General features: G+C 56.6%; 3 protein-coding genes across 7 annotated transcripts; 2 read left to right on the forward strand and 1 right to left on the reverse strand.

The window, feature by feature from the left end:
- Window positions 1–6: 6 nt before the first annotated feature.
- SLC20A1 (solute carrier family 20 member 1) lies at window positions 7–8,369 on the forward strand. Its single transcript, XM_018088566.2, has 10 exons — window positions 7–376; window positions 469–609; window positions 687–772; window positions 2,220–2,316; window positions 3,906–4,025; window positions 5,536–5,784; window positions 5,876–6,425; window positions 6,680–6,865; window positions 7,133–7,217; window positions 7,684–8,369. The coding sequence occupies exons 1-10, from the start codon at window positions 61–63 to the stop codon at window positions 7,849–7,851; spliced, it is 1,998 nt and encodes a 665-aa protein (XP_017944055.1). The 5' UTR covers window positions 7–60; the 3' UTR covers window positions 7,852–8,369.
- A 1,027-nt stretch (window positions 8,370–9,396) lies between these two features.
- Window positions 9,397–13,854, forward strand: LOC103754144 (cytosolic purine 5'-nucleotidase). Of its 5 annotated transcripts, XM_018088570.2 has the most exons (18): window positions 9,397–9,453; window positions 9,944–10,017; window positions 10,106–10,223; window positions 10,293–10,388; window positions 10,474–10,565; window positions 10,654–10,711; window positions 10,831–10,924; window positions 11,033–11,086; window positions 11,187–11,270; window positions 11,408–11,449; window positions 11,538–11,645; window positions 11,806–11,872; window positions 11,945–12,115; window positions 12,292–12,343; window positions 12,432–12,492; window positions 12,612–12,788; window positions 12,936–13,037; window positions 13,135–13,850. In XM_018088570.2, exons 2-18 carry the CDS (start codon window positions 9,999–10,001, stop codon window positions 13,180–13,182), a joined length of 1,443 nt encoding a protein of 480 aa, XP_017944059.1. In that variant the 5' UTR covers window positions 9,397–9,453; window positions 9,944–9,998; the 3' UTR covers window positions 13,183–13,850. The 5 variants fall into 5 exon arrangements, with proteins under 5 accessions (XP_017944059.1, XP_017944060.1, XP_017944062.1 ...); XM_018088571.3 differs by lacking the exon at window positions 9,397–9,453 and having other exon boundaries at window positions 9,543–10,017; window positions 10,831–10,891; window positions 13,135–13,854; XM_018088573.3 differs by lacking the exons at window positions 9,397–9,453; window positions 10,474–10,565; window positions 10,654–10,711 and having other exon boundaries at window positions 9,544–10,017; window positions 10,831–10,891; window positions 13,135–13,851.
- A 793-nt stretch (window positions 13,855–14,647) lies between these two features.
- Window positions 14,648–21,764, reverse strand: CKAP2L (cytoskeleton associated protein 2 like). The gene is made up of 8 exons (XM_018088565.2): window positions 21,655–21,764; window positions 20,285–20,351; window positions 17,951–19,059; window positions 17,328–17,520; window positions 15,951–16,106; window positions 15,593–15,653; window positions 15,140–15,287; window positions 14,648–15,048 (listed from the first exon to the last, which is right to left on the reverse strand). The coding sequence occupies exons 1-8, from the start codon at window positions 21,747–21,749 to the stop codon at window positions 14,805–14,807; spliced, it is 2,073 nt and encodes a 690-aa protein (XP_017944054.1). The 5' UTR covers window positions 21,750–21,764; the 3' UTR covers window positions 14,648–14,804.
- Between the last annotated feature and the right edge of the window lie 902 nt (window positions 21,765–22,666).

The following is a 22,666-nucleotide window of genomic DNA, read 5'->3' on the forward strand; positions in this document are numbered from 1 at the left end:
TAGCAACCCCCCCTATTTAATTTTATATCTAAGTTATTAACCTATCGCCCTGCACCCACCATGGAACCGACCCCTGCGGTGCCGACCCCCCCCATGGCCGGCTTCCTCTGGATGCTGATCCTGGGCTTCATCATCGCCTTCGTCCTGGCCTTCTCTGTCGGTGCCAACGACGTGGCCAACTCCTTTGGGACCGCCGTGGGCTCGGGGGTGGTGACCCTGCGGCAGGCCTGCATTCTGGCCAGCATCTTCGAGACAGTGGGCTCTGTCCTGCTGGGAGCCAAGGTCAGCGAGACCATCAGGAAGGGGCTGATTGATGTGGAGATGTACAATTCCACCCAGGAGCTGCTGATGGCAGGTTCGATCAGCGCCATGTTTGGTAAGGAACAGGGGTGTCACAATGGGGGGGGGCAGTGTGCCCCAGGGTGCCTCGGTGTTGGCTTTCTTACTAGGCTTCTCCTCCTTCTCCAGGATCTGCTGTGTGGCAGCTGATAGCTTCATTCTTGAAGCTTCCCATTTCTGGTACCCACTGCATCGTTGGAGCGACCATTGGCTTCTCACTGGTGGCCCAAGGGCAAGAAGGTGTCAAGTGGTCTGAGCTGCTGAAGATTGGTAAGTCCACCCTAGCATGGCCTCCCTGGGCTTCCCTGTCCAGCAGCATGATGCTAATCGTGCCTCTCCTTTCCTAGTGTTGTCCTGGTTCATCTCACCCCTTCTTTCGGGCATCATGTCTGCTATTCTGTTCTTCCTCGTCCAGAGGTTCATCCTCTGTAAGGTAAGGTTGTCTGCCCCATATTCTGACACTTTGGGGCTTTTGGCTGTTCCTGATGGACTCATTGATTGGCTTATGGTCACCGGAGTTTCTCTAGGCACGTCCTGGAGTCTCTGTGTTGGCACCAGGGGAGCCCTTTGGGAGCTGAAGTGGTGGGAAAAGGGGACCTGTGGCCACTCCACACAGCAGAACTGGAGGGTGCAGTGGCATCACCTTCCCTCCTCTGAAATAAGGGAATTGTCTTGCTTGGCCTAAGCAGGAACAGTCCCATTTCGCAGTAGTGAAGTAGCCCAGAACGGATAAGGTCAGAACTACTAGCTGGGCTTTTCCAAAATCTTGGTACAAGGCTGGACCTGCCCTTGGGACAGGCTGCAGGTGAATGCAGTGACCCACAGCCTTGGCTTTCCTCAGCTGGGAGGGACAGAATTGTCCCTGGGGCTGAGGAAAGCACATTTCTTCCAGCTGAGGAAGGTGAGGGGCGCTCAGGCTGGCTCCAGGGACACATTTCCACTGTGGGGAGTGTCGAAAACCCAGGAAGAGGGATTGGACATGCAAAGTATTTGAAAAGAAGGTGACAGCCTTAGACATCATCTTTTTGAGTACAGGATGCTGTCAGCCCAGAGCAGGGGTGTCCTACTAGCTATGCAGAGAACTCCAGCATTTTCTTTTGTATATCTGAGGTTAAATTCCTTCAAGTTTTAGTTCTAATGATTTCTCGTTCAAGAGATGTTAAGATCTTATCACTGGCAGCCCTTTCAAACTGCTCAGCGTCACTACTGTCACAGTAATCTTGTGTAACTGGCCTCCCAAAGCAGGGCTGGCCTTGTCACGCTCCATTCTGGTGCTGAACAGTCCGGTTGCTCTGCGCTGCTTGGCATTCAGGAAGGTTCAGTGTGTTTTTTCTGATACCAGACCCTGACTGCTGGGCAGCAGCATGGATTAAATGCTCCTGCTGCTGGTGCAAGAGGCTCACAGCGCAGGTATGTGGTCAAATAAGCTGCTTTGTGAGTAATGGACTTTTTATTTTGTCCAAGTCAGCTGGAAAGAGGTAAAAGCTTTGAAAGTGCCTGGGGAATTAAAAGGAAAACATAGGTGGAGGTGGCAAGCTGGGGAGCCAGGGGAAGGGTTCGGGAGCCAGGAAGAGATGAGATGCTCTAGGTTTGGAAGTACTGGGACCCTCAGCAGGGCCTGCCCTGGCTCCCTGGGGAGTCTTGTGGGACTCACAGTATTCTGCCACCTCCTGCCCTCCCAGCTGGTGGAGGGTCTGGCTGTGTGTTGTTCCCTAAAGACTGTTGGGAGCTCTGGCTCCTGGCAGAACATGCAGGAGCTGCCATCGGCAGGTGACAGAGGGCACAAACCCCTTCTGGAAAGGGTCTGATGCTGGGCTGCTCCTTGGCTGCTGCACAGCCCCCTGGTCTGCCTCTCCACAGCACTGATCTGTGTTTTCCAGGCAGATCCTGTTCCCAATGGCCTGCGAGCTTTGCCCGTCTTCTATGCCTGCACTGTGGGGATCAACCTCTTCTCCATCATGTACACTGGGGCGCCCTGTAAGTACACAGCAGAATACTTGAACCTGAATTTTTGAAATTCTTTCTAAAGCCTCCATTAAATGCACGATTTACCCCTTTTTTGCTTTACAGGGCTGAGATCTCCTAGAAGGCGGCTGGCCTGTGCCAATTACAGAAGGCGGCAGGCTGGCCTGCGCTGTCTGGGCTAGGTAGTTGCCCAACCAAAGAGACCTGCTCAAACTAAACTCCTCCAGACATTTCTCCTTAGACTTCCCAGGACTGGCTTATAATATGACTTCCCCTTCCCTTCTCTTACCTGTGCTAAAGCTCAGGTACCTGGCGGCTGCTGAAGAGACTCTTCGGGCTGCTGCTGGTGGGGCTAGGAGCAGGGATGGGGGCTGCATCTCCTCATTCACCTGGTCCCTAAAAACAAGCTAATTATTCCTGGCAAGAAGAGGTGGCTCCTGTGCTGAGGAGTCTTGGCTTCAGTTGGAAAAGCCAAACTAAGATGCTGTTTGGCTGTTGTGTAGGGGACAGGTCACAAGCAGGACTAGGAGAGGGCTCAGCAGGGACAGGCAGATTTGCCATGGAGCTGGGGGCTCCATTACCTCTGTTGTCTGTGGGGGTGACTCGACATGAGCTGTTTTTGGTGTGAGTGTGGGTTTCCTGTTGTGGAGGAGCTGCTGGAGGTGGGATGTGGGCAGTTGGTGCTGGCTCTGGTAGGGTTTGGTCTGTAAACAGTGACTGGAAAAATTTTTGGAGGGATGTCAGCTTCCCCTTCTCCAGGCTCTCCAGCATGGGGGAGAGGGCAGGGCTGCAATGGTGCTGGGGGCACTGTAGCTGCTCCAGAATCACTTAATCATTTGGCATCCTCAAGGTGGATTCATGTTTATCCTGAGCCCTTAAATGCTGGGCAAGCTCTGGGTCTCTTAAGCACAGGGTTTGCAGGAAGCCCTGTGCGTGGGTGAGGTGGCTGGGAGTGCTAGGGTTCCTTAGGAGCAGTAAGTCACTGCCTGCAGAAAAAAACTTTACGGTTTGGGTGGTCACAAGCACCTGATGCCCTGACCAGGGCCACACGATGCCAACCCTCTGCTCAAAGTCAGGCTGCCTGTGAGAATGCTCCTAACTGGGTCACGTATCACCTCAGATGCCATGAAACTTAAATCCCCGGTGACTCCTGGAGCAGGAGAGCTGCCTTCCCTGGCATCCAGAGGGGTCAGTGGGCTCCAGTGGGAGTAGCCTAGGCCTCTGTGTCCTCTGCGGAGTGGGGAAGTGGCACCGGTGCTGCAGCAGCTGCACTGGGAGGCGTGTTTTTTTCTTTGACATTGCAGCAAGTGAGGAGACCAGGGCTGTGTGGAGCCCAGGGCATGCACTGCTCCCCACGGGGTTTGGCTGGGGAAAGGAGTTGTGTGTGGGTCAGCAGCTGATGGGGATGTGACCTGGGGGACTGCTGGGTGGGGTCTTGGTGCAGTCAGCAGTGCCTTCCCAGCAGCGTTTCTCCCTGGCAGGTGGATTAGCTGGCAGGGCTGTTGCAGGTGATGGAGTCCCTGTGCCTGGGAAAAGCAAAGTCGTATGTTGAGGAGCATTTTGCCCAGAGGTTTTCAAAGATCCGTTGTTTTATTTCCTAGTGCTGGGCTTTGACAAACTTCCTCTGTGGGGTATCCTCCTAATTTCGGCGGGCAGTGCTGTTGTCTGTGCTCTCGTCGTCTGGTTCTTTGTATGTCCGAGAATGAAGAAGAAAATCGACCGTAAGTACTGCATCCCTCTGCAATCCTTGGGGAAGGGCATGCTCTGGCTAGCTGACTTCTCTTTCCAGCAGCAGATCCCATTAGCTGTGGGGCTGTTATTAGCAGGATCCTCATCTTTGCTCAGAGATTAACCTGCTCTGAGTCACTGGGGCACTTGCCATGCTGGACCCTGCCTACTCCCAACCCAGGCACCCCAAAACACCCTCAGAGTAGCCATTGTGCTGCTGATCTGTGTCTGGGACCAATTTATCTGCGGGGTGATCTGTCCTTGAGCTGTGGGAAGTGTCATAAAGCTGGTGCCACTTTAATAGAGGACAGAGAAGGCAGGAGACAACGTGTCCGTAACCTTTAATCCTCTCATACATGCAGAGCAATCCTTGGCCCGGCCGATGCAGATCACAAGTTTAAAGCTGATGAAATTCCCTGTAGCAAAAAAACTCAAGCCACTCTATTGAAAGGCATCCAAAGGAGCAGCCCCGAGCTCTGCCTCCTGAGCAGCGGCGTGTGGTCCTGAATATCAATAGTATGTGCAGGCTGGGGCCTCCGGAGCTGGCGATGAGGGGATAACCTAACCGGTGTCCTTGTCATGCTGGTGTAATTAGGGTGTGACTAACAGCTTTATGGCTGCTCTTGACAATCTTCCAGCTGTTCAGCTTAACTCCTGCCTGCAAGGCAAGGCAGTCTCTGCTGCCTGCCAGACAGGCTCCCTGCCTGCCCACAGCATCCCTGAGAGGAAGTGGGCATGCAGAGGGAGACAGCTCTGCAGGGACTGAATTCCAGGATGAGGGGTTTGATGCCACAGCCCAGCCCTTGAGGCAAACAAAGTGACTGGGAAATGGTCATGTTTGTGACAAGGAGGTGGTTTTAGTTGTTGTCTGAAGGAGCTGACCTCATGTTTTCACCTGGAGAAAACATGCTTTTCCCGGTAGAGTGGGAGGAACAGCCTCAGCTTCAGGGCTGAGCACTGCTGGTTTGCCTCCGGGGGGGGGAGGAGGGGGCAGGAAAACAGGCTGCCTTTGAGAGGTGGAGACCGGCTCCTGTTTGGGTTTGTCACCCACCAGTGGGAGCTGGAGAGGAGCCCAGGCTGGAGCTGCCAGGCTGGCAGAGGAGCTGGGCTCTTCTGGGCAGCTTCTGTCAGCTTCAGGGGTCACAGCCGCTCCAGAAGTGGGTCCAGAGCATCCCACTGTGGCTCATGGGGATGGGACAAACATGGCCCAAAGAGGAACCTCTGCCCTAGACATTACCGGCATAAATGCCCCATAATGGTGTTTACCACACCCCGTGTGGGTGGGGGGGGTCTAAAAATAGGGGATGAGCTGGCTTAGATGGTTTGGCTGTTGTGCCTGGGACAAGGTGTGACTGCCCAGCAGCTTCCAAAGTTCAGGATGGGAGGGGGAGTTGTTAATTTTATTTGGCTGCCATAAATCTGAGTGGTGAGGGGTGTGGGCTTGCTGCTGGTGCTGGGCTCAGTGATGGGAAGGAGTTTCATGGCAGCTGCCCCTCTTCACAGGAGAGATCAAATCGAGTCCGTCTGAAAGCCCCTTGATGGAGAAGAACGTTGGCCCAAAGGAGGAGCAAGAGGAGGCCAAGGTGCCCCTGGGCGATGCCAAGGGCCCTGTTGCTGATGTGGGGTCGGCCATGCCCACCCGGGCAGCGGTGGAGGAGAGGATGGTCTCCTTCAACCTGGGGGAGCTGGAGGAGGCCCCAGAGCAGGAGAGGCTTCCCAGCCTCGACCTGAAGGAGACAAGCATTGACAGTGGTGAGTAGTGGGGGGTGATATGAGTGGCGGGACTCCCCCCACCCTAGGCACCCCTGGGTGTTAACCCCCCACCTGTTGTCCCCCCCGGCAGGAGCTGTGCGGCTGCCCAATGGCAACCTGGTCCACCTGAGCCAGGCAGTGGGCCACCAGCTGGGCTCAGGTGGGCAGTACCAGTACCACACCGTGCACAAGGACTCTGGCCTCTACAAGGAGCTGCTGCACAAACTACACCTGGCCAAGATGGGGGACTGCATGGGAGACTCGGGGGACAAGCCCCTGCGGCGCAATAACAGCTACACCTCCTACACCATGGCCATCTGCGGCATGCCCCTGGACTCGCTGCGTGCCAGGGATGGCGAGGAGGGGGAGAGGCTGAGCTGGTCTGTGGTGGACACTAAGAAGAGAGTCCGCATGGACAGCTACACCAGCTACTGCAATGCAGTGGCAGACACCCACCCAGCTGTAGATGTGGACCTGAACACGGCCCAGGCAGAGCTGGGTGTCAGTGACCGCAAAGGCAGCAGCAGCTCTCTGGAAGAGTGGCACGACCAGGACAAGCCTGAGGTGTCCCTGCTCTTCCAGTTCCTGCAGATCCTCACGGCCTGCTTTGGCTCCTTTGCTCATGGTGGCAATGATGTCAGGTCAGTGGGGTCAGCGGGAGCTGAGGGGGCTGCTGGCTGGGGCTAGTGCCCACAGAATCATGGAATCGGAATGGTTTGGGTTGGAAGGGAGCTTAAAGATGATCTTGTTTCAACCCCCCTGCCATGGGCAGGGACACCTTCCACTAGACCAGGTTGATCCAAGCCCTGTCCAGCCTGACCTTGAACACTTCCAGGGATATTCTGTCTTGCAGACAGCCTCTGTCCCTCTAGACCAGATCCTCTTTCTCTTCCAGCAATGCCATAGGGCCCCTGGTCGCACTCTACCTGGTCTATCAGACGGGCGATGTGGCTACCAAGGTGGCAACTCCCATCTGGCTGCTGCTCTATGGGGGTGCGGGGATTTGCATCGGCTTATGGGTCTGGGGAAGGAGAGTCATCCAGACAATGGGGAAGGACCTGACTCCCATCACACCATCCAGGTAAGGGGTGCCATGAAGCAGAGGGGAGGCTCCAGGCAGCCTGAGAGCTGCATCCTGTTCCAGGAGCCCCTCTCCCTTCTCTGAGGGGTTTCAATGGTGAAGCAGGGGCATGTGTGGCTCCGACACCTCCCTGCATCCTGGAAGGGGGTTGGTCTGAGTGTCTGGAGAGCCAAGCCAGGGGCTGACACTGCTGTGCTGCCTTGAGCTGAGCCCACTGGGTGTTTTGGGGTGTCTGGTTCTGTTCTCATCTGCTTTCTGTCCCTGCAGTGGCTTCAGCATCGAACTGGCATCGGCGCTGACAGTGGTGATTGCCTCCAATGTTGGCCTCCCCATCAGCACGACTCACTGCAAGGTAGGGGGGTTGGCAGGGGAGATGGTGCTGGCTCAGTGCGAGCTCAGCGTCCCCAAAACTTAGTGCTCGTAGGGCCAAGCTGTGTGGGGGGTCCCGCTCTGGGCCTCCAGCCACTGTCAGCTCCTGGCTATGCCGCTTGCATCTCAATGTGAGGCAGCAGCGGCTGCCTGGGCTGGGGGGGGGCATCCCTGGTGCACTTGGAAGGTGATGGGAAAACAAAACGCCTTTCATGGTCCCCTGGGCTCTGCCAAGAGGCCGTGGGAACCCAAGTGCTGCAGGGCCCTGTCCCTAACACCCCTCTGGGGTGGTAGCTCCTTGCCCTGCACTCCCTGCCTGCACTCTGTGAGGTCCCTACAGGCTGGAGCAGGACCCAGGGCTGTGGGGTGCATGTCAGGTGAAGGTGTGCACGTCAGGTGGGTGCAGACCCTCACTGCGGTGCTGAGCCATGCTTTGGCTCCTTTGGCAGGTGGGCTCAGTGGTCTCAGTGGGCTGGCTGCGCTCCAGGAAGGCAGTGGACTGGCGCCTCTTCCGCAACATCTTCATGGCCTGGTTTGTCACCGTCCCCATCTCCGGCCTCATTAGCGCTGCCATCATGGCCGTCTTCAGGTTTGCTGTCCTGAAGGTACCCCTGTGAGGGCACCAGGGCTCCCACTGCTCCTGCTTCCCACTGCTGCCCTGCCTCCAGGAGCCACCGAAGCTGCCTGCTGTGGGGTGGGGCTCCCCCATGTCTGCCTAGTGCTGTCACTGAAGTATCTTTTTTAATATAAAATGTCTTGGCGCTAACATTGTGGGGGGTGCACCACCGTGGCTGTACATGCCCCCAGGTGGCCCCTCTGCTCCGCTGTAGCTGTAGATTAGCAGTTACCGCGGGCCACTTTTTCACTTCTAATGACTTTAATGAAGATCCTCCGGCAGTGATTCCTTGGGGGAAGGATGTAGGTTGGTCCTTGCCCTCCGTGTGAGGGGAGGGCTGGGGGGTGGTGGGGCACCCCCCTCACAGGCTGTGCTGTGTTCAGCTTTGCCTCCATTGCTGTAGTGGTGCAGACACCATCGTGCTCGGGGACGCCATCCTGCGCGGGGGTCCTGGGGGCTGCCCTTTGGCCCCATCACTGCTGCTACCTCGGACTCAATAAAGATTTCCTTCGTATGCCAGCAGTGCCTGTGGTTCTGGGGAGTGAGGGTGCTGGGGTGGCTGCTGCCTCATGGCCCTGCCTGCCTTGGCCTCGTGCCCCCGGAGCGAACTGGGAATGATGATAAGAGCCCCACGTGCCCTCTGTGTCATGAGATGGGCTGTAAACAGCCTCGGGGGGGAGGGGGTTATCGGGGCCCAACACCTGGGGCAGTTCCTGTCCCTGTCACCAGCCCCGTGGTGTGCATGTGCCCCCTCCTCAGCCCGGGGCAACGACTGCTCCAACGCCCTCCTACATGTGCCCGGGGATGCTCCCTCCTGCCTGGGTCAAGGCCGGTCCCGGGGATCCGCGTCAGCAGCCCCGGCGTGTCGCAAGAAGTGGGGTGAAAAGGCGGGTGGTGCTGAGGGATGGGGATGGGTCCGTGGGGGACGCACGTGGGGTTCGGGAGGTGCCTTATGTGCTGCGTGGGACGCGAGCCACGAAGCCCCGGACCGGGGGTCGTTTTGTCCCAGGGGACGTGGGTGTTTTCCCTGCTGTCCCGACGGCCCTCGTGTGAGGCGGGGCGCCCCTCGCGCGGCCCGCTCACGCCTTGACGGGCGCGCGGCGTCCATCGGGCCGGCGGGGGCGGCAGGCGGGTTCCCGACCACCCCGTTAATGATTCGCCGCGCGGTCGCTCCCGCTCTGCCAGTGCGTCTCTGAGCAAACACTGGCCTGGGCTCCGAGAGCTGCGGGCGGGGGGGCGGCGGGGAGCAGCGCTGGGGGACACTGGCTGGGGAGGGGGGCCCCGTTAAGGGGTGCGGGGGGCACTGCCCTGTGTGGGGGCGCGCGTGGGGAGGTGTCACTGCCCCAGGGAGGGGGCATGGAGGAGTCACCGCCCCATTTGGGGTCACCTCCGGGGTTCCCCGGGTTCGTCCCGGCTGTGCTGCCCGGGGGGGCCGGGCCGGGGGCCGGGGCGGGGCGGTCCTGCGGGGCCCCTTAAAGCGGCGGCGGCCGCGGGCGGTGGCCGGAGGCGGTGGCGATGGGCAGCGAGGGGAGCGAGGCCGGGCGGCGGCCCCGAGCCCGGGGCAGGGCGACCCGCGGGCGTGCCGGAGGGACTGCCAGCACCGGTGGGCGGGAGGGGGCTGGGGGAGCGGGGGGCTGGGGGTGCAGCAAGCACTTGAGGCTCCTTGGAGAGAGTTGGGAGGGGACAAGTTGGGAGGGCACATGGAGGGGGGGAGGCAAGACCCAAGGGAAGGGCACTGGGGTTCAGGTACGGGAGAGGAATCTTGGGGGGAGTCAGGAAGGGAGCGGAGCCCCTGGGGGTCACCCCACGTAGACATATCAGGTGTGGGGGCAGGCCAAAACAGGGGCCCACAGTCCCCCTCCCACGCATCCCCCTTCCTGCCCCCCCCAGCTTCATTTCCATCTCAAAAGCCCATTTTTCTGCTCCAATAACTCGCTATGGGGCCCTTGAGCTGGGGCAGGCACACGACCCTCACAGAGCACTGACCAGGGACCAGGATGGGGGAACACATCCCCATCCCCTCCTTTGTGCCATCCCCAGCCCTAAACACCCCCTCTTCCCCATAACTCCTCCCCCCACCCGATTACCCCCAGGATCTTTGTCAACCGGAGCCTGGCGCTGGAGAAGATCAAGTGCTTTGGCTTTGACATGGACTACACCTTGGCCAGTGCGTTTTTGGGGAACCTAAGACAGGGTGGGGCAGTGGTGGGACCCCCCCCCAAGGCCCTGTCCACATCCCTTCTGACTCCCTACAGTGTACAAGTCCCCTGACTACGAGGAGCTGGCTTTTGCCCTGTTGCTGGAGCACCTTGTCGCCATTGGGTACCCCCCCGAGATCCTCGCCTACAAGTATGACCCCACGTTCCCCACTCGGTGAGTTTGGGGAGGGGGTCTGGGGGAAGAGGGGTGAGATCCCCACCCATTGACAGCTGTGTGTTGCAGGGGGCTGGTGTTCGATGCCCTGTATGGGAATCTGTTGAAGGTGGATTCCCATGGGAACCTGCTAGTCTGTGCCCATGGCTTCCGCTTCCTCAAGGGGTGAGTTTGGAAATCCCCCGCCTCAGGGGCAGGGGGGAGCAGAGGGACCCTTGGAGTGGGGTGCAGCTCCGTGCTCCCTCCCCAGAGCCGAAATCCTCCACTATTACCCCAATAAGTTTATCCAGCGGGATGACATGAAGCGCTTCCACATCCTCAACACGCTCTTCAACCTCACGGGTGAGAGACAACCCGTCTCCCTCATACCCCCACCACCTTGGGGTGCTGTCCTGTCCTGCACCCCCTCTCACATATCCCTCCCACACAGAGGCCCACCTCTATGCCTGTCTTGTGGACTTCTTCACCAACTGCTCCAGATACGTAAAGTAAGAGGGAGGTGATGGGTGGGGGCTTGCTGGTGGATCAGATGGCGGGGGGTAATCTTGCAGAGGAGCTTTGCTTGGCAGGGCAGCCCCTTCACCCCCTCCATTCCTGATTGTTGCAGCTGTGATACCGGCTACAAACACGGGAACCTCTTCATGTCCTTCCGCAGCATGTTCCAGGATGTGCGTGAGGCCATGGACCACGTCCACCTCTCTGTGGGTGCAGTGGGCAGGGGGCTGGTGGGAGGGGGGTTATGGGAGTGCTGGAGATTCCCCACAAACACCCTGGGAGGTTTTGGCCAGCCCCCTCCCTTCACTCTGTAGGGCTGTCTGAAGGAGAAGACGCTGGAGAACCTGGAGAAATACGTGGTGAAAGACGTATGTGCAGACCCTCATGGACCCCTCACTACCCTGCTCCCCTTTGCCAGTTCCCCTTGGTCCCCCCAAGCCCACTCCATGATGATTTGTCCCTCACCAGCCCCGTGTGCCACTGCTGCTGAGCCGCATGAAGGAGGTGGGGAAGGTCTTCCTGGCCACCAACAGTGACTATACATACACAGATGTGAGTAAGGGGTGTCCATGTGCTCCCCCTGCCAGGCCCAGCTTGCCCTTGATGGGGGTGGCAGAGGGGAGGGTGTCAAAGCGCAGTCAGTGTCTGCCTTCCCTGGGGATGGGTGACAGTGCTGGATGTCCTTGCAGGCCATCATGTCCTACCTGTTTGACTTCAGAGATGGGGACAAGGTGAGTCTCTCCCCAGTGTGGGCAGAGTGGGGGGCTCAGGGTGCCATCAGCAACCTCTTGCTGACCCCCCCCTCCCTGGCATCCACAGGCGGACACCCCGCAGCGCCCCTGGAGGTCTTATTTTGACCTGATTGTGGTGGACACCCGCAAGCCCCTCTTCTTCGCTGAGGGCACCGTCCTGCGCCAAGTCGACACGGTGGGGACCCCTCCCCCGTTGTGGGGCCAGTTGGGGCAGTGGGCACTATTTGAGCACTATGGGGGCTCCTGTGGGCAGAGCAGGGTAGATTCACCATTGGGTGGGCACCAAGTGGACGCAGATAACGGTGTTCCTATCCCAGAGTCCTCTTGTCCCGTAGGACACAGGGAAGCTGCGCATTGGGACGTACACCGGCCCCCTCCAGCACTGCACCGTCTACTCTGGCGGTAAGTGCCAGGCCAGGCTCCAGTCAGGGGGGGACATGCCCATGCCCCTGCCCTGACCCTTGGCTGTCACAGGCTCCTCAGATGTGGTGTGTGACCTCCTGGGCGTGAAAGGCAAAGACATCCTTTACATGGGGGACCACATCTTCGGGGACATCCTCAAGTCCAAGAAGCGGCAGGGGTGGCGCACCTTCCTGGTGGTGCCTGAGCTGGCCCGTGAGCTGCAGGTCTGGACAGAGAAGAGCGGTGAGCAATGCCTGGCTGGGGACACGGACCCTGCCCTGCTGGTGGATGTGGCCTGGAGCCTCCTATACCTCTCGATGGCAAAACCGCCCCAGCGGGCTGTGCCCTGACCCTCTGGGTCAGTCATGCTGGGCAGTGGGGGATGTTCCTGCACTGAGCCAGCCACGTTGACCTTGCAGAGCTGTTTGAGGAGCTGCGGAGCCTCGATCTCTTCCTGGCCGAGCTGTACCAGTGAGTTGGGTGAGGGGAGTAGGGAGGGGTGGGAACACCTGTGGGGGATCTCCCAGGTGAGCCTCCAGCCGGATCTGTCCTGTTCCAGGCACTTGGACAGTGGCAGCAGCGAGCGCCCAGACATTAGCTCCATCAAGCGTCGGATCCAGGTGACACTCAGGACACCATCCCAGCTGGCACACAACTCAGTCCCACTCCCCTCCAACGACTTCCCCCTTGGGCACCCCGGGGGGCATTGGGTGCCCTGACTGTCTTGCTGCACCCCCAGAAAGTCACACATGAGATGGACATGTGCTACGGGAAGATGGGCAGCCTCTTCCGCTGCGGCTCACGCCAGACGCTCTTCGCCAACCAGTTGATGCGCTACGCAGACCTCTATGCCGCCTCCTTCATCAACTTCCTCTACTACCCCTTCAGCTACCTCTTCCGGGCACCCCCTGTCCTGGTACGCAGCCCCCAACCCCCCCTGCTCACCTACTATGCCTCAGTTTCCCTCTCTACCTGAGGGGGTCATGGGGCTGATGGAAGCATTGGGTGGGCACCCAACCCAGCCTGTGCTAGACTCTCTCTGGGAGCCTTGTCCCCCCCGCAGATGGCACATGAGTCAACAGTGGAGCACACTCGGCTGGACTCGGGGGAGGTTGGCACAGCCCTGCCCCCCTGGCTGGCCCGGCATAGCCACCCTGGCCAGCAGGTGGGTGGCAGGGAACAGAGAGGCAGAAGGACATGGGTGTCCTGCCACGCTGATGCCCGTGAGGTCCTGTGCCCACTGAGCCCTCTCACTGTCTCAGGTCCCCCAAGACTCCAGCGGGGAGGAGGAGGATGATGGAGAAGCCTGAGCCCACCCCAGCACTAATGGCTGCTGCTCTGGCAGGTGCCAGCCCCACAGGAGGGCATTTGATGGCCCTGGACCACTTGCACTGCCAGACCAAAGCCACCCATGGTCAGCTGCCACCTTTGATGGCCACAGGATGATTGGTGGCCCTGCCCATGGCCCCCATCACACCTGTCCTTAGGCTGTGGGGCCCTTCTCTCGACTGTGCCTGGAGCCAGGAGAGGGCCCCCCCAATTCTGCTGGCTGCCCTGTGCCCCCACTTTAACTAACATCCTTCCTGCCAGCTCAATGGCAGTCTGGGGCCACCCAATGCCAGGGTGAGCGGGCAGTGTTGCTGCTCCGGTATCACTGGAGGCCCGCTGCACCAGTCAGGGCCCCTGCAGCTCCTGTCCCTCCAGCCTCTCCACTGTGGCCCTGGGTGCAGGGGGAGGCTCCGGAGGTGACAGCTGCTCTGTGGGAACTCCCTTCACCTGCTGTTCCTCTCTTCTGTTTGCTACCCTTTTCTATTTATAAAAGATACTCAAACTCCTGGCACCACAGAGACATAAAATTGGCTGTTTTAAAGGAAAACTGCTTTGTCCCTGCACCTGGGAGGTGGGGGCAAAGGGCAATTCCCAGCAGCTGGGACAAGCACGAGCCCCTGGGCAGAAGGTGGCAGCCCCGGGTCACCTCTCCTCTGCAGAGGAGGGAGCTAGGCAAGCAGTGCTCCCCAGAGTGGAGCCAAGCCCCATGCCAGAACTCCAGGACACTGCTCCAAGACTTCTTCTGGCATCCAGGACTCAGTAGAGACACTGAGCCAAGACCAGGGGTGGGTGTGTCGGGAGGGAAAGAGGAGGCAAAAGCGTGGGATGGGGTCAGGACCACTGCTTACTGGGGTCGGGCAGGTGACAGTGGGGCTCCCCAAATCCTCTACAGCAGCTGTACAGTCACTGCTTGCAGCAGGGACCCCTTGCCCACCCTAGAGCCAACCCCTTGCCTGGTACCTTGTGCTACTGCCTGCTCCAGCCGCAAGGACAGCACCAGAGGGGCCCTGAGTGCATGTACAGGGCTCATCTGCACTCACTGGCCCATCCTGCACCCCAACCATGCCCAGGAGTTTGGGGGCCTGGCCTGCTGCACCCCAAGGTCCTCTGCACCACTTTGGGTGCTGCTGTCAGCCTGCACAGAAGCTGCTGGAGTGTTGCAGGTCTTCCAGCCCCTCAGGCAGAGCTAGTACTTCTGCCCATGCCTCTGGACCTTGGTCTGCATGTGCCTCTCAGCAGGGACATCCAGATGCTGTCCAGGTATGGCACAAGGCAGCTCCAGAGCAAATCCTTTGGGACGTCACTTCCAAAACACTGAGAGGTGCTTGGAATGTTGCAGTCTGGCTGATACCATCCTACAGCAGGAAAATTAGGCAGAGGAGCTGAGGACAGTCCTGGGGGACGCAGTCTTCTACACTGCTCACTAGGCCACACACATCTCTACTGCAAGTCTTTAATATATTTAAAACAGCACTTAGATATTTCAAACAAGCTTATTCTGTGCCACCTCCTCATGCTTACACCCGAGGGGCAGCAAGAGAAGCCAGTGGAGTGTGTGCAAGGCAGCACAGGGGGCAGGTGGACTGGCTCCACCAGGAACCCCTTAGCAGCTCTCAGGGGTGTATGAACTCAAACCCTCCAGCCCCGTCACCTCTGGCAAAGCCTTGTTTTTCTGGAAGATGAACTGAGTCTCCTCTTCAGCATCCAGGATTTCACTGAGGGATGACACCACAGGGTCATGGTCCTTCAGCATCTCTGGGTAGTGGCTCCCAGCCCGCTCAACCCGCAGCGAGCGCCGCACGGGCGTCAGGAATTTCAATTCCGGGCCTTTCGGGAACTCTCTTCGTCTGTGGAGAGGACAAGAGCCTTGGGTAAACCCTGTGGAGGAGCACTGGCATGGAGGGTGCATGTTGCCAGGACCAGGGGGTTCAGCCTTACCTGGATGCAGATGTGACCCGTAACTTGACTGAGAGAGGTAGGGAGGTCAGGGGCCTCCCCACTGGGCCTGGAGTCGATGCTACGGGCTCCCTCTCACCTGGACAAGGTGTTGTAGGCTCCCAAGGAATGGGTTGCTCAGCCTTTTCCCCTGGCAAGAGAGGAAAAGGGCAATGCAGTTGCAGAGAGTGCCAGCTGGGGAGGAATAACACTGTGGTGTTTCAGACACAGGCCTGGCTGTGGAGGTGTGCCGGGGCCAGGACCCTCCCCAGCCCTGGCAGAGGAACATTGCCCCATTATTGGGATCAGGATTCCAGACTTTCAAAACAATCTCCATCAAAGTCAAGAGGGACATGGGGTGCTGGGACAGACTGCAGAACGTGCTGTTTCCCAGATGGCAGCAGCAGGGAGCCTTGGCTTGCCCACACTCCAGACGGCTCCCCATGTTCAGGTTACCTTCTGATGTATGGCCTGCAGCCTTCAAAATATCAAGAACATCCCTGAGCTCCTGGAGTGGCTGCAGGAAAAGCAGAACATGGGTCAGGGCAGGTCTGGTATGGCAATAGAGACCAGAGTTATAGCTGAATAGGGGGAAAGGCTTCTGCTGCATCACAACAGCAGTGTGATATGTCAGCACCCAGCACAGCTGGGCAAGTGCCCACCCTGCCCATGGAACAGGGACCAGCATCTCTAAAGGGCTTTTTCACCACTTATTAGTGCTGCTAAGCTCATCCCAAAATCCAGCCCCTGGGATCTCAAGGAAGCCCACCCATTCTGAGGCAGGGACCATAGGGAGCTGGTGAGCCCCACGCACCTGAGCGCCTGCGCAGACTGCTGCTCTGTACAGCCCCATCACATCAAAGGGGCCGCTCCGGGCCAGCAGCTTTGCTTGGCAGATCCAGAATTTGGCAAATTTCTCTGCCTGGGGCACAACAGACAGCACTTTTGATAGCTCCTCTGCATGGACACCCTGCAAGGAGAAGGGCAAGGACCTGGTAAAAGGTGTCCACTGCGAGGACAAGGGTATGCACTGGGAGCTGTCAGTACCTGACCGTGCTTCCAGCACTCTTCAGGAAAAAGGTCTCAGGAGTCTGGGTTTACAAGTCTCCTACGTAACAACGGGCTGTCCTCCCTCTATCTTCCCCTTGGATAAATGAGTCTAGTACTCCAAAGAGCTGTTAAGGGATAGACTCCAGTGCTGGCATTATTGGAGCCACTAAATCCTGGAGCAGAGCTAGCAGTCAGTGTTCCCAGCAACAGTCCCCCACCAGAACCATACCTCAGACTGTGACACCAACAGGGATCTACTTCAAGTTGGTTCAATCAGCCTGGGTTTCTGTTGCAGACATTGCTTTTGCAGACTGCACTGCCAGTTTCCAGAACACCGACAGTTACACAAGTGAGTCCCACACTGCTTTTGGTTGGGGTAGAGTTAATTTCCTTCCCAGTGGCTGGTATGAGGCTGTGTTTGGGATTTGTGCTGAACACAGTGATGATAAAGATGTTTTTGTTATTGCTGAGCAAGACTTACACAGAACCAAGGCCTTTTCTGTTAATCATACTGCCTCGCTGTGGAGCTCGGGGTGCGTGGGAGATTGGGAAGAGACACAGCTGGGACAGGTGACCCAAACTAACCAAAGGGATATTCCAGACGATATGCTCAGTATGTAAAGTGGAGGGACATTTGGAGTGATGTTGTCTGTCTTCCCAAGTCCCCATTATGTGTGACGGGGCCTTGCTCTCCTGGAGGTGGCTGAATCTGCCCATGGGAAGAAGGGAGTAAATTCCTTGTTTCGCTTTGCTTGTGTGCACAGCTTTCACTTTCCCTGTTAAACTGTCTTTATCTCAATCCACAAGTTCTGTAACTTTTACCCTTCCGATTCTCTTTCTGATCCCACTGGTGGGGGAATGAGTGAGTGGCTGTGAGGGGCTTGGCTGCTGGCTGGGGTTAAACCACAACAGTCCCTTTTGATGGGGTACCTCTCCATTTTCCCTGTCAGTGTAGCTCACCATGTGCCTTTGACCTACCCATAACTCCATGAGGACTTTTATCTTCCCTACCCATGTTTCCCTTCTAGCAACTGAATGCTTGCTCCCAACCCCTCTGTGCTGTGAAGGTACATGGTCCACAGCCCCTGGGATGCTCCAGGGGAGGAGGAGCCTGTTCAAGCAGTCTCTTTCCCATTCCCACCTCCTCAACAAAGTTCAGGCACTCAGTTAATATGTTGTCGATCTTCACCAGGCAGCGCTGCTCTGGATTCTCTTGCTTCTCTTTCGCCTTGACCTTTCTGCAGGGCGGCTTCACTGCCTGTTTCTGAAGCAGCGTCATTGGTGGCCGCTTGTATTTCTTGCCTTTCGATGCCAACCACTCCTCCAGCTGTTTCCTGTCCAAGGACCAAAGTATCACCTTGGTTACCATCTCAGCAGGCAGCCAGCTCTTGCCAAGATACTGTTTTTTCTATAGAATCCCCTGTTAGCTGACTTCAGCTGCTCAGGAAGAACTGGTACATTTATCCCAAAAACACATCTGAGCTCTAGGCTGGGAAAGGAAAACCCTCACAAGTGTAAGCCTTGAGGCTAAAACAGAATGGCCACACACTCTCCTCCCACTCACTGAATTGGTGGGAGAGGAACTCAGGGCCCCACCCAACATCTTTCCCAACTCTCTCTTTTCCAGGGCAGCAACCTCCCAACAAGCCTTCACTGATAGAGACTTCAGACCCCATTTTCAGCAGGATGGTGCTGGCTCACCCAGTCAAACCCTTATACTCTGCTGTTCCCTGGAAGACCCAGGTGACCAACGTTGCCACTTACTTACGATCCGCAGCTGATGGGACCCTGGGAACACGCCCATACTGCACGATTGCCTTCGGCAGCTCCGGTTTAAGCTGATCTTTTCTACTCCTCAAATTACCCTCAAGTGCATGAGTTTTGGAGCAGTGTGTGCTGGGAGGCTGGTTTGCGTGGTCTATCCCTTGGGATGTTGCTGTGTGTCTGGGACGCACCACATTCATGTCCCTCCTGTCTGTCCCCCCTTTAATCATGGGCCTTGGCCGTGGCATGGTGCCACCTCGGTTCAGGCTGGATTTCAGGTTTGTTGTCCCCTGAGGCCTGCCTGAGGCCAGAGGCTTAGTGGAAGAACTTCTCATTGGGGGAGGTTGAAATTGGTGCTTAAAAACTCCCACTGGAGCTGTGCCAGGTGGCTTTCCCACAGGTTGCCTCACTGTAGTAGTTTTTTCCTGGTTTGTCCCTGTTTTTTTATGTAGCAAATTAGCAGAAGCAGGAAGGTACCTAGGGGGCTGCAATGGCTGAGCTCTGACACTTGTTTTTTGAGACACGCTCTTTGAGCCTGGCAGGATTTTCCTGAATTTATCTAGAACTGGGTCTTTCTTAGCCTGGCGGTTATTAATTTTGTCCTCTGGGCCCACAACGGGCCTTGACATTACAGCTGAGCTTTGCTCGTAAGCCAAGACTCTCTTCTTCCCAAGACTGCTTCCATCAAATTGGAAATCTCTGTTTAGCTCTGGGAGTGTGGAGGCTCGTGGGCTGAGGTTTTCCTTGTGACAGACCAGCCCATCCTGCAGCTCCTCATTCAGGGACCAAGGCGCTCCAGGAGGGGAGTGGTCACTTCCCACACAAAGTGCTGCAGCAGTGACAGTGTCCTGTGCAGACTTCTTCTTCCTTTCCGGATTTAGGTGACCAGAGCCTGGAGGTGGGAGCCTGCCTCTGGTCTGTGCAGAAGCAGGAAGCTTTGTGCTCTTCCCTGGCTGCACTGGATGCACCCCCACTGCTCTCTGGGATGTGTTTGAAGGCTTCTGCTGACTAGCGTGGCCAGTGTGCTGTGTGGATTTGGCACTAAGCTTGCCATCTTCCTGAGCACTCTTCATCACATTTCTGAGAACATCCCTCTTGTTCCTGTCAACCTGGAAAGACAAAGCAGCCCTCAGCTCCAAGGAGAGCTCAGCTTGGTCAGACCCTGAGAGCTGGCCCAGGGAAACAGCCATGCGATGGCCTGTGGTGACAAAGCAGTTGTCAACAGAACAGTAACACAGCACCCACCAGGACACGGGCAAAGGATCGGTCTTCTAAATTGAAACTCCTAACTAAACTAAACTAAGCTCCTCTGAAAAAATAAGTAGTTGACTCGTTGCCAGCTATTTAGCAATCTGTTGAGTGTCCTCATCTGGAGTCAGGAACTCATGACCCTGACTTGAGGATGTGGTTTGCAAAGAAAGTTACTGACCCAAATTGCAGCAAGGATGAAAAATTATTATGACTAAAGCCCACTCTCTTGTGACCCTATAAATAGAGGTCCTGAGTGAGACCCTTTGAGCCCTCCTGGACTGCAGTGGGCTATGACCACTATCTCCCTCTGAATGGGGCCTCTCAGAGCCAGCAAACTCTCACATTTACTATACTTGGAGGATCAGCAAACGAGGATGATGGAGCCTCTCCTCGAGGCTCAACCCCCCACCCACTGAGAAGATGCAAAGGCGGTGACGTGAGTCCTTCACTGAATTTGAGGGGAATTTTTCACAGGTACCTTGTACAGACTCTTTAGGCCTGTGTGCATGTGACTGTGAATATGCTACAGCAAATGTACCATGAAGGTGGGTCTCCTTGGTTCTTAAGTACTTTAGATTTGTAAGTCAATCAGGCCTGTGACTTACTGTTGTGCTACAGTAAATTCTATATGAATCCTTTGCTAAATTGTTTAACTTAACCTATTGATTAAGTGCTGTTAGAACATGTAGGCCTTAACTGTAGGTCAGGTCCTGGCCTCAGATTAGCAAGGGGGTCTGCTCTGAAACTTGTGACTCAACAGATGGGTCTTCCTTATTCCTTTTTATCCTTACCCTTTCCCATCCTTACCCTTCCCTCCTCCGGCCCAACCCCCAAGCTCAACATAGATAATTTTTAGGTTGGTTTTGTTTTAGATTGATTGATTTTAGGTTTAACCATCCAGTAAGTAGTAGACGAACCTTGCCAGTGAACTTTTTTGTGCTTTCACTTTTATATTAAACTTGCTTTTGCCAATACCTTTGATGGTGTTTCTTTAAGCAACCCTAAAACACTCATTTGCAACAGACGACCCTGTTCTGCCCAGACTCACTTCAAGCATGAAAGACTCAAAAGCTTTCTACTTACATGCTTGAGTTTAGAAACTGGTTCTAAGTGTGGATTCAGGTCATTTGTCCGATCCTTTAAAAAGGGTCTGTAAGAGTAAAAAAAGTTATCAGGTTATTTAACAAGTTATTGGGTTATTTAACAACTGATCAGGTTATTTATCAGCCATTGCAGAAAGGCTCAAATATCTAACCCACTGCTGGTTGTTTCAGACACAGGAGCTTAGGAGAAGCTTTCAGAAATCAAAAACCTGTCAAGGAAGTACCACATTCTGTAATTCTTTTTCTTTTGTGAAGCAATAGGAAAGCAAAACAGACCATTAACATCCAAGGTTGTCACAGAACTTCCACAGACAACAAAAGTAACCAAAACGGTTCATGCAGGCTAGAGTCTGGCAGGCAAGGGGTTTGGAGGCTCCTGACTTGTCCTCTGTGTGCCACAGACAGCCGAGGTCATGCTGCTGCCACGCTGCAGGTCACAGTGGTGCCTTGGAGCGTCCCAGCCAGGGCTCACTGTAGCATGGCCAACCCACGAGCCCCACAACTGCCCGGATACTGGCAGCAAAGCAGGAAGGTGGGACAGCAGCCTACTGTCAGCTACCACAGTCCCATCCTCCTCCTGGAATTGGAGCCCTCTGACAGCAGCCAGCTATGAAGTTCTCCCACTCCTCAGCTCCGGGGCAAGCAGCTCAGCCCTCAGGGAAGGTTAATGCCTGTGCAGGTATTTTTCTGTAAGAAAAGAGCCTGGATAGTGAGGTGATCATCCCAGTTCTACACAAGTGCTATTCTATGTCATAAAGAAAGGTCCTGAATCTTCTCTCCTCATTTCTATTACATCAGTGGTGTTTCCCAGAGCCTGGCACCAGGGATCTGTTTGCTCTTTCTGCTCTCTGATCCTGCTTCTCCCCATATTTTCCTGTCATGCGCACTGAAAATGCCCCTTCCTGATATTAACCTATCCCACAGGCCACTAGAAGCTGCCATTAAAAACCAGTGTCAGATTCCAACCACCCCTTCCTTGAGACCCAATTCTGAAGCTGAGTTGTTGGCAGCAAGGTCTGTTCTGCCAGAGCCAGGAGCTGAGATGAGAAGGTTTCACAGAGACTCATAAAATACCCAGAAGAGATTTCATCAACCATTGGGAAATGCCAGCACTCAAGTTGTTCTTTTGATCCCACTGCCAGTAACTACAGAGCAGTGGTGGGGTGCTGTGGGGGCAGAACCCAGACAGCGGGGCCCTGGCAGGAGCTGGTTCTCTGTATGCAGGTGAGAGAAAGCAGACATCGGCCAGTGGGGAAAAGTCACTTATAACTCAGAAAATCACTGAGCGATTTGGGCCAGAAGGGACTTTTACAGATCATCTAGTCCAAGCCCATCATCCTCTTGACTTACTTTGCACTCAGGCATTTCAGCCTTTCCTTGGCTGCTCGGCAGTTTGGCAGCTGGCTCCTCCGCTGCTCTGCAGAGAGATGACAGGAGATGTGCATGCAGCAACTACCTCAGTCCGTGGAGAAGGAGTACCCACGACAAACGATTTCTGTTACCCTCACACACTACCTTGCACTCCTCTGCCTGGGGAGCCTGGCAGTGCTGTGCCCTGAAATTCCAATGCCCACGATATTGCCCAGAGGCTCATTGGCACTTAAGCTCCCTGACCCTCACAGCGTGGTGCTGCTCAACACCTCAGCTGTGCCAGGCTCAGTCAGTTTGCAGAGGGAAAGGGGAGATGCTGCCCATGACCCCCTTGCAGCTGTGTATCCTGCGGGCCTACACCCAGTGGTGGCCAAGACCTCTTCTAAGACAGGCAACAGGGAAAAATGAAGAGTATCGCAGCAGGGGGACAGAGGATACCTCTGACATCCCCAGTATGGCTGCGGCATTGGGGCAAGAGTCCAGCATCGCCCTGTCCCCAGGGCCCCCCACATTCCTAACACTGTCCCACCCTCACCCCCTATGTGTCCTGGGCTCCGAGGGCATCTCCAGCACCCCCAGCCCTTTGCCCTGAAAGGCTTCCACAAAGCCCCAAAAGCATCGCGGCCCCCCGACAAACCCCCAGCCCTCCCATACTGCCCTCCTCCCAGACCGCGTCCCTGGGCCCGTTTCGTGGGGTACCCCCTACGGGTTGCCGCACCCTCACCCCCCCTAACCACCCCAACCTCCTTCCCAAGGCCCCAGCAGCCCCTCAGGCCGCCCCTGTCTCTCTACCAAGAGGCCCCCACTGGCCTGTCTCTGGCCGCCCCCAGCCCAGCACCTCCCGCACTCCCATCCCACGGCACTCGCGGCCACCCCGCAGGGTCCCCGCGGAGTGTCCCCGTCCCAGAGGGTCCCCAGGTCGCAGGAGCCCAGAGCTCCGCTCCCCGTCACCCCCACAGGGCCCCGCACAGGGAGCGCCCGCAGCCCCCAG

The sequence above is a fragment of the Manacus vitellinus genome, unplaced genomic scaffold (assembly GCF_001715985.3).
Source record: "Manacus vitellinus isolate BGI_N305 unplaced genomic scaffold, ASM171598v3 scaffold_105_pilon, whole genome shotgun sequence".
NCBI lineage: Eukaryota > Metazoa > Chordata > Aves > Passeriformes > Pipridae > Manacus > Manacus vitellinus.

Coding starts and splice junctions, on each gene's coding strand:
- CKAP2L (XM_018088565.2), bottom strand. CDS start 21,749: ATGCACATCTCCTGTCATCTCTCTGCAGAGCAGCGGAGGAGCCAGCTG. Junction 19,060..20,284: donor CAGTTTCTAAACTCAAGCAT/GTAAGTAGAAAG, acceptor TTGTCTTTCCAG/GTTGACAGGAACAAGAGGGA. Junction 17,521..17,950: donor CCATCAGCTGCGGATCGTAA/GTAAGTGGCAAC, acceptor GTCCTTGGACAG/GAAACAGCTGGAGGAGTGGT.
- LOC103754144 (XM_018088570.2), top strand. Junction 10,389..10,473: donor GGCTTCCGCTTCCTCAAGGG/GTGAGTTTGGAA, acceptor CTCCCTCCCCAG/AGCCGAAATCCTCCACTATT. Junction 10,566..10,653: donor CACGCTCTTCAACCTCACGG/GTGAGAGACAAC, acceptor CCTCCCACACAG/AGGCCCACCTCTATGCCTGT.
- SLC20A1 (XM_018088566.2), top strand. CDS start 61: ATGGAACCGACCCCTGCGGTGCCGACCCCCCCCATGGCCGGCTTCCTC. Junction 377..468: donor TTCGATCAGCGCCATGTTTG/GTAAGGAACAGG, acceptor CTCCTTCTCCAG/GATCTGCTGTGTGGCAGCTG. Junction 7,218..7,683: donor TCAGCACGACTCACTGCAAG/GTAGGGGGGTTG, acceptor CTCCTTTGGCAG/GTGGGCTCAGTGGTCTCAGT.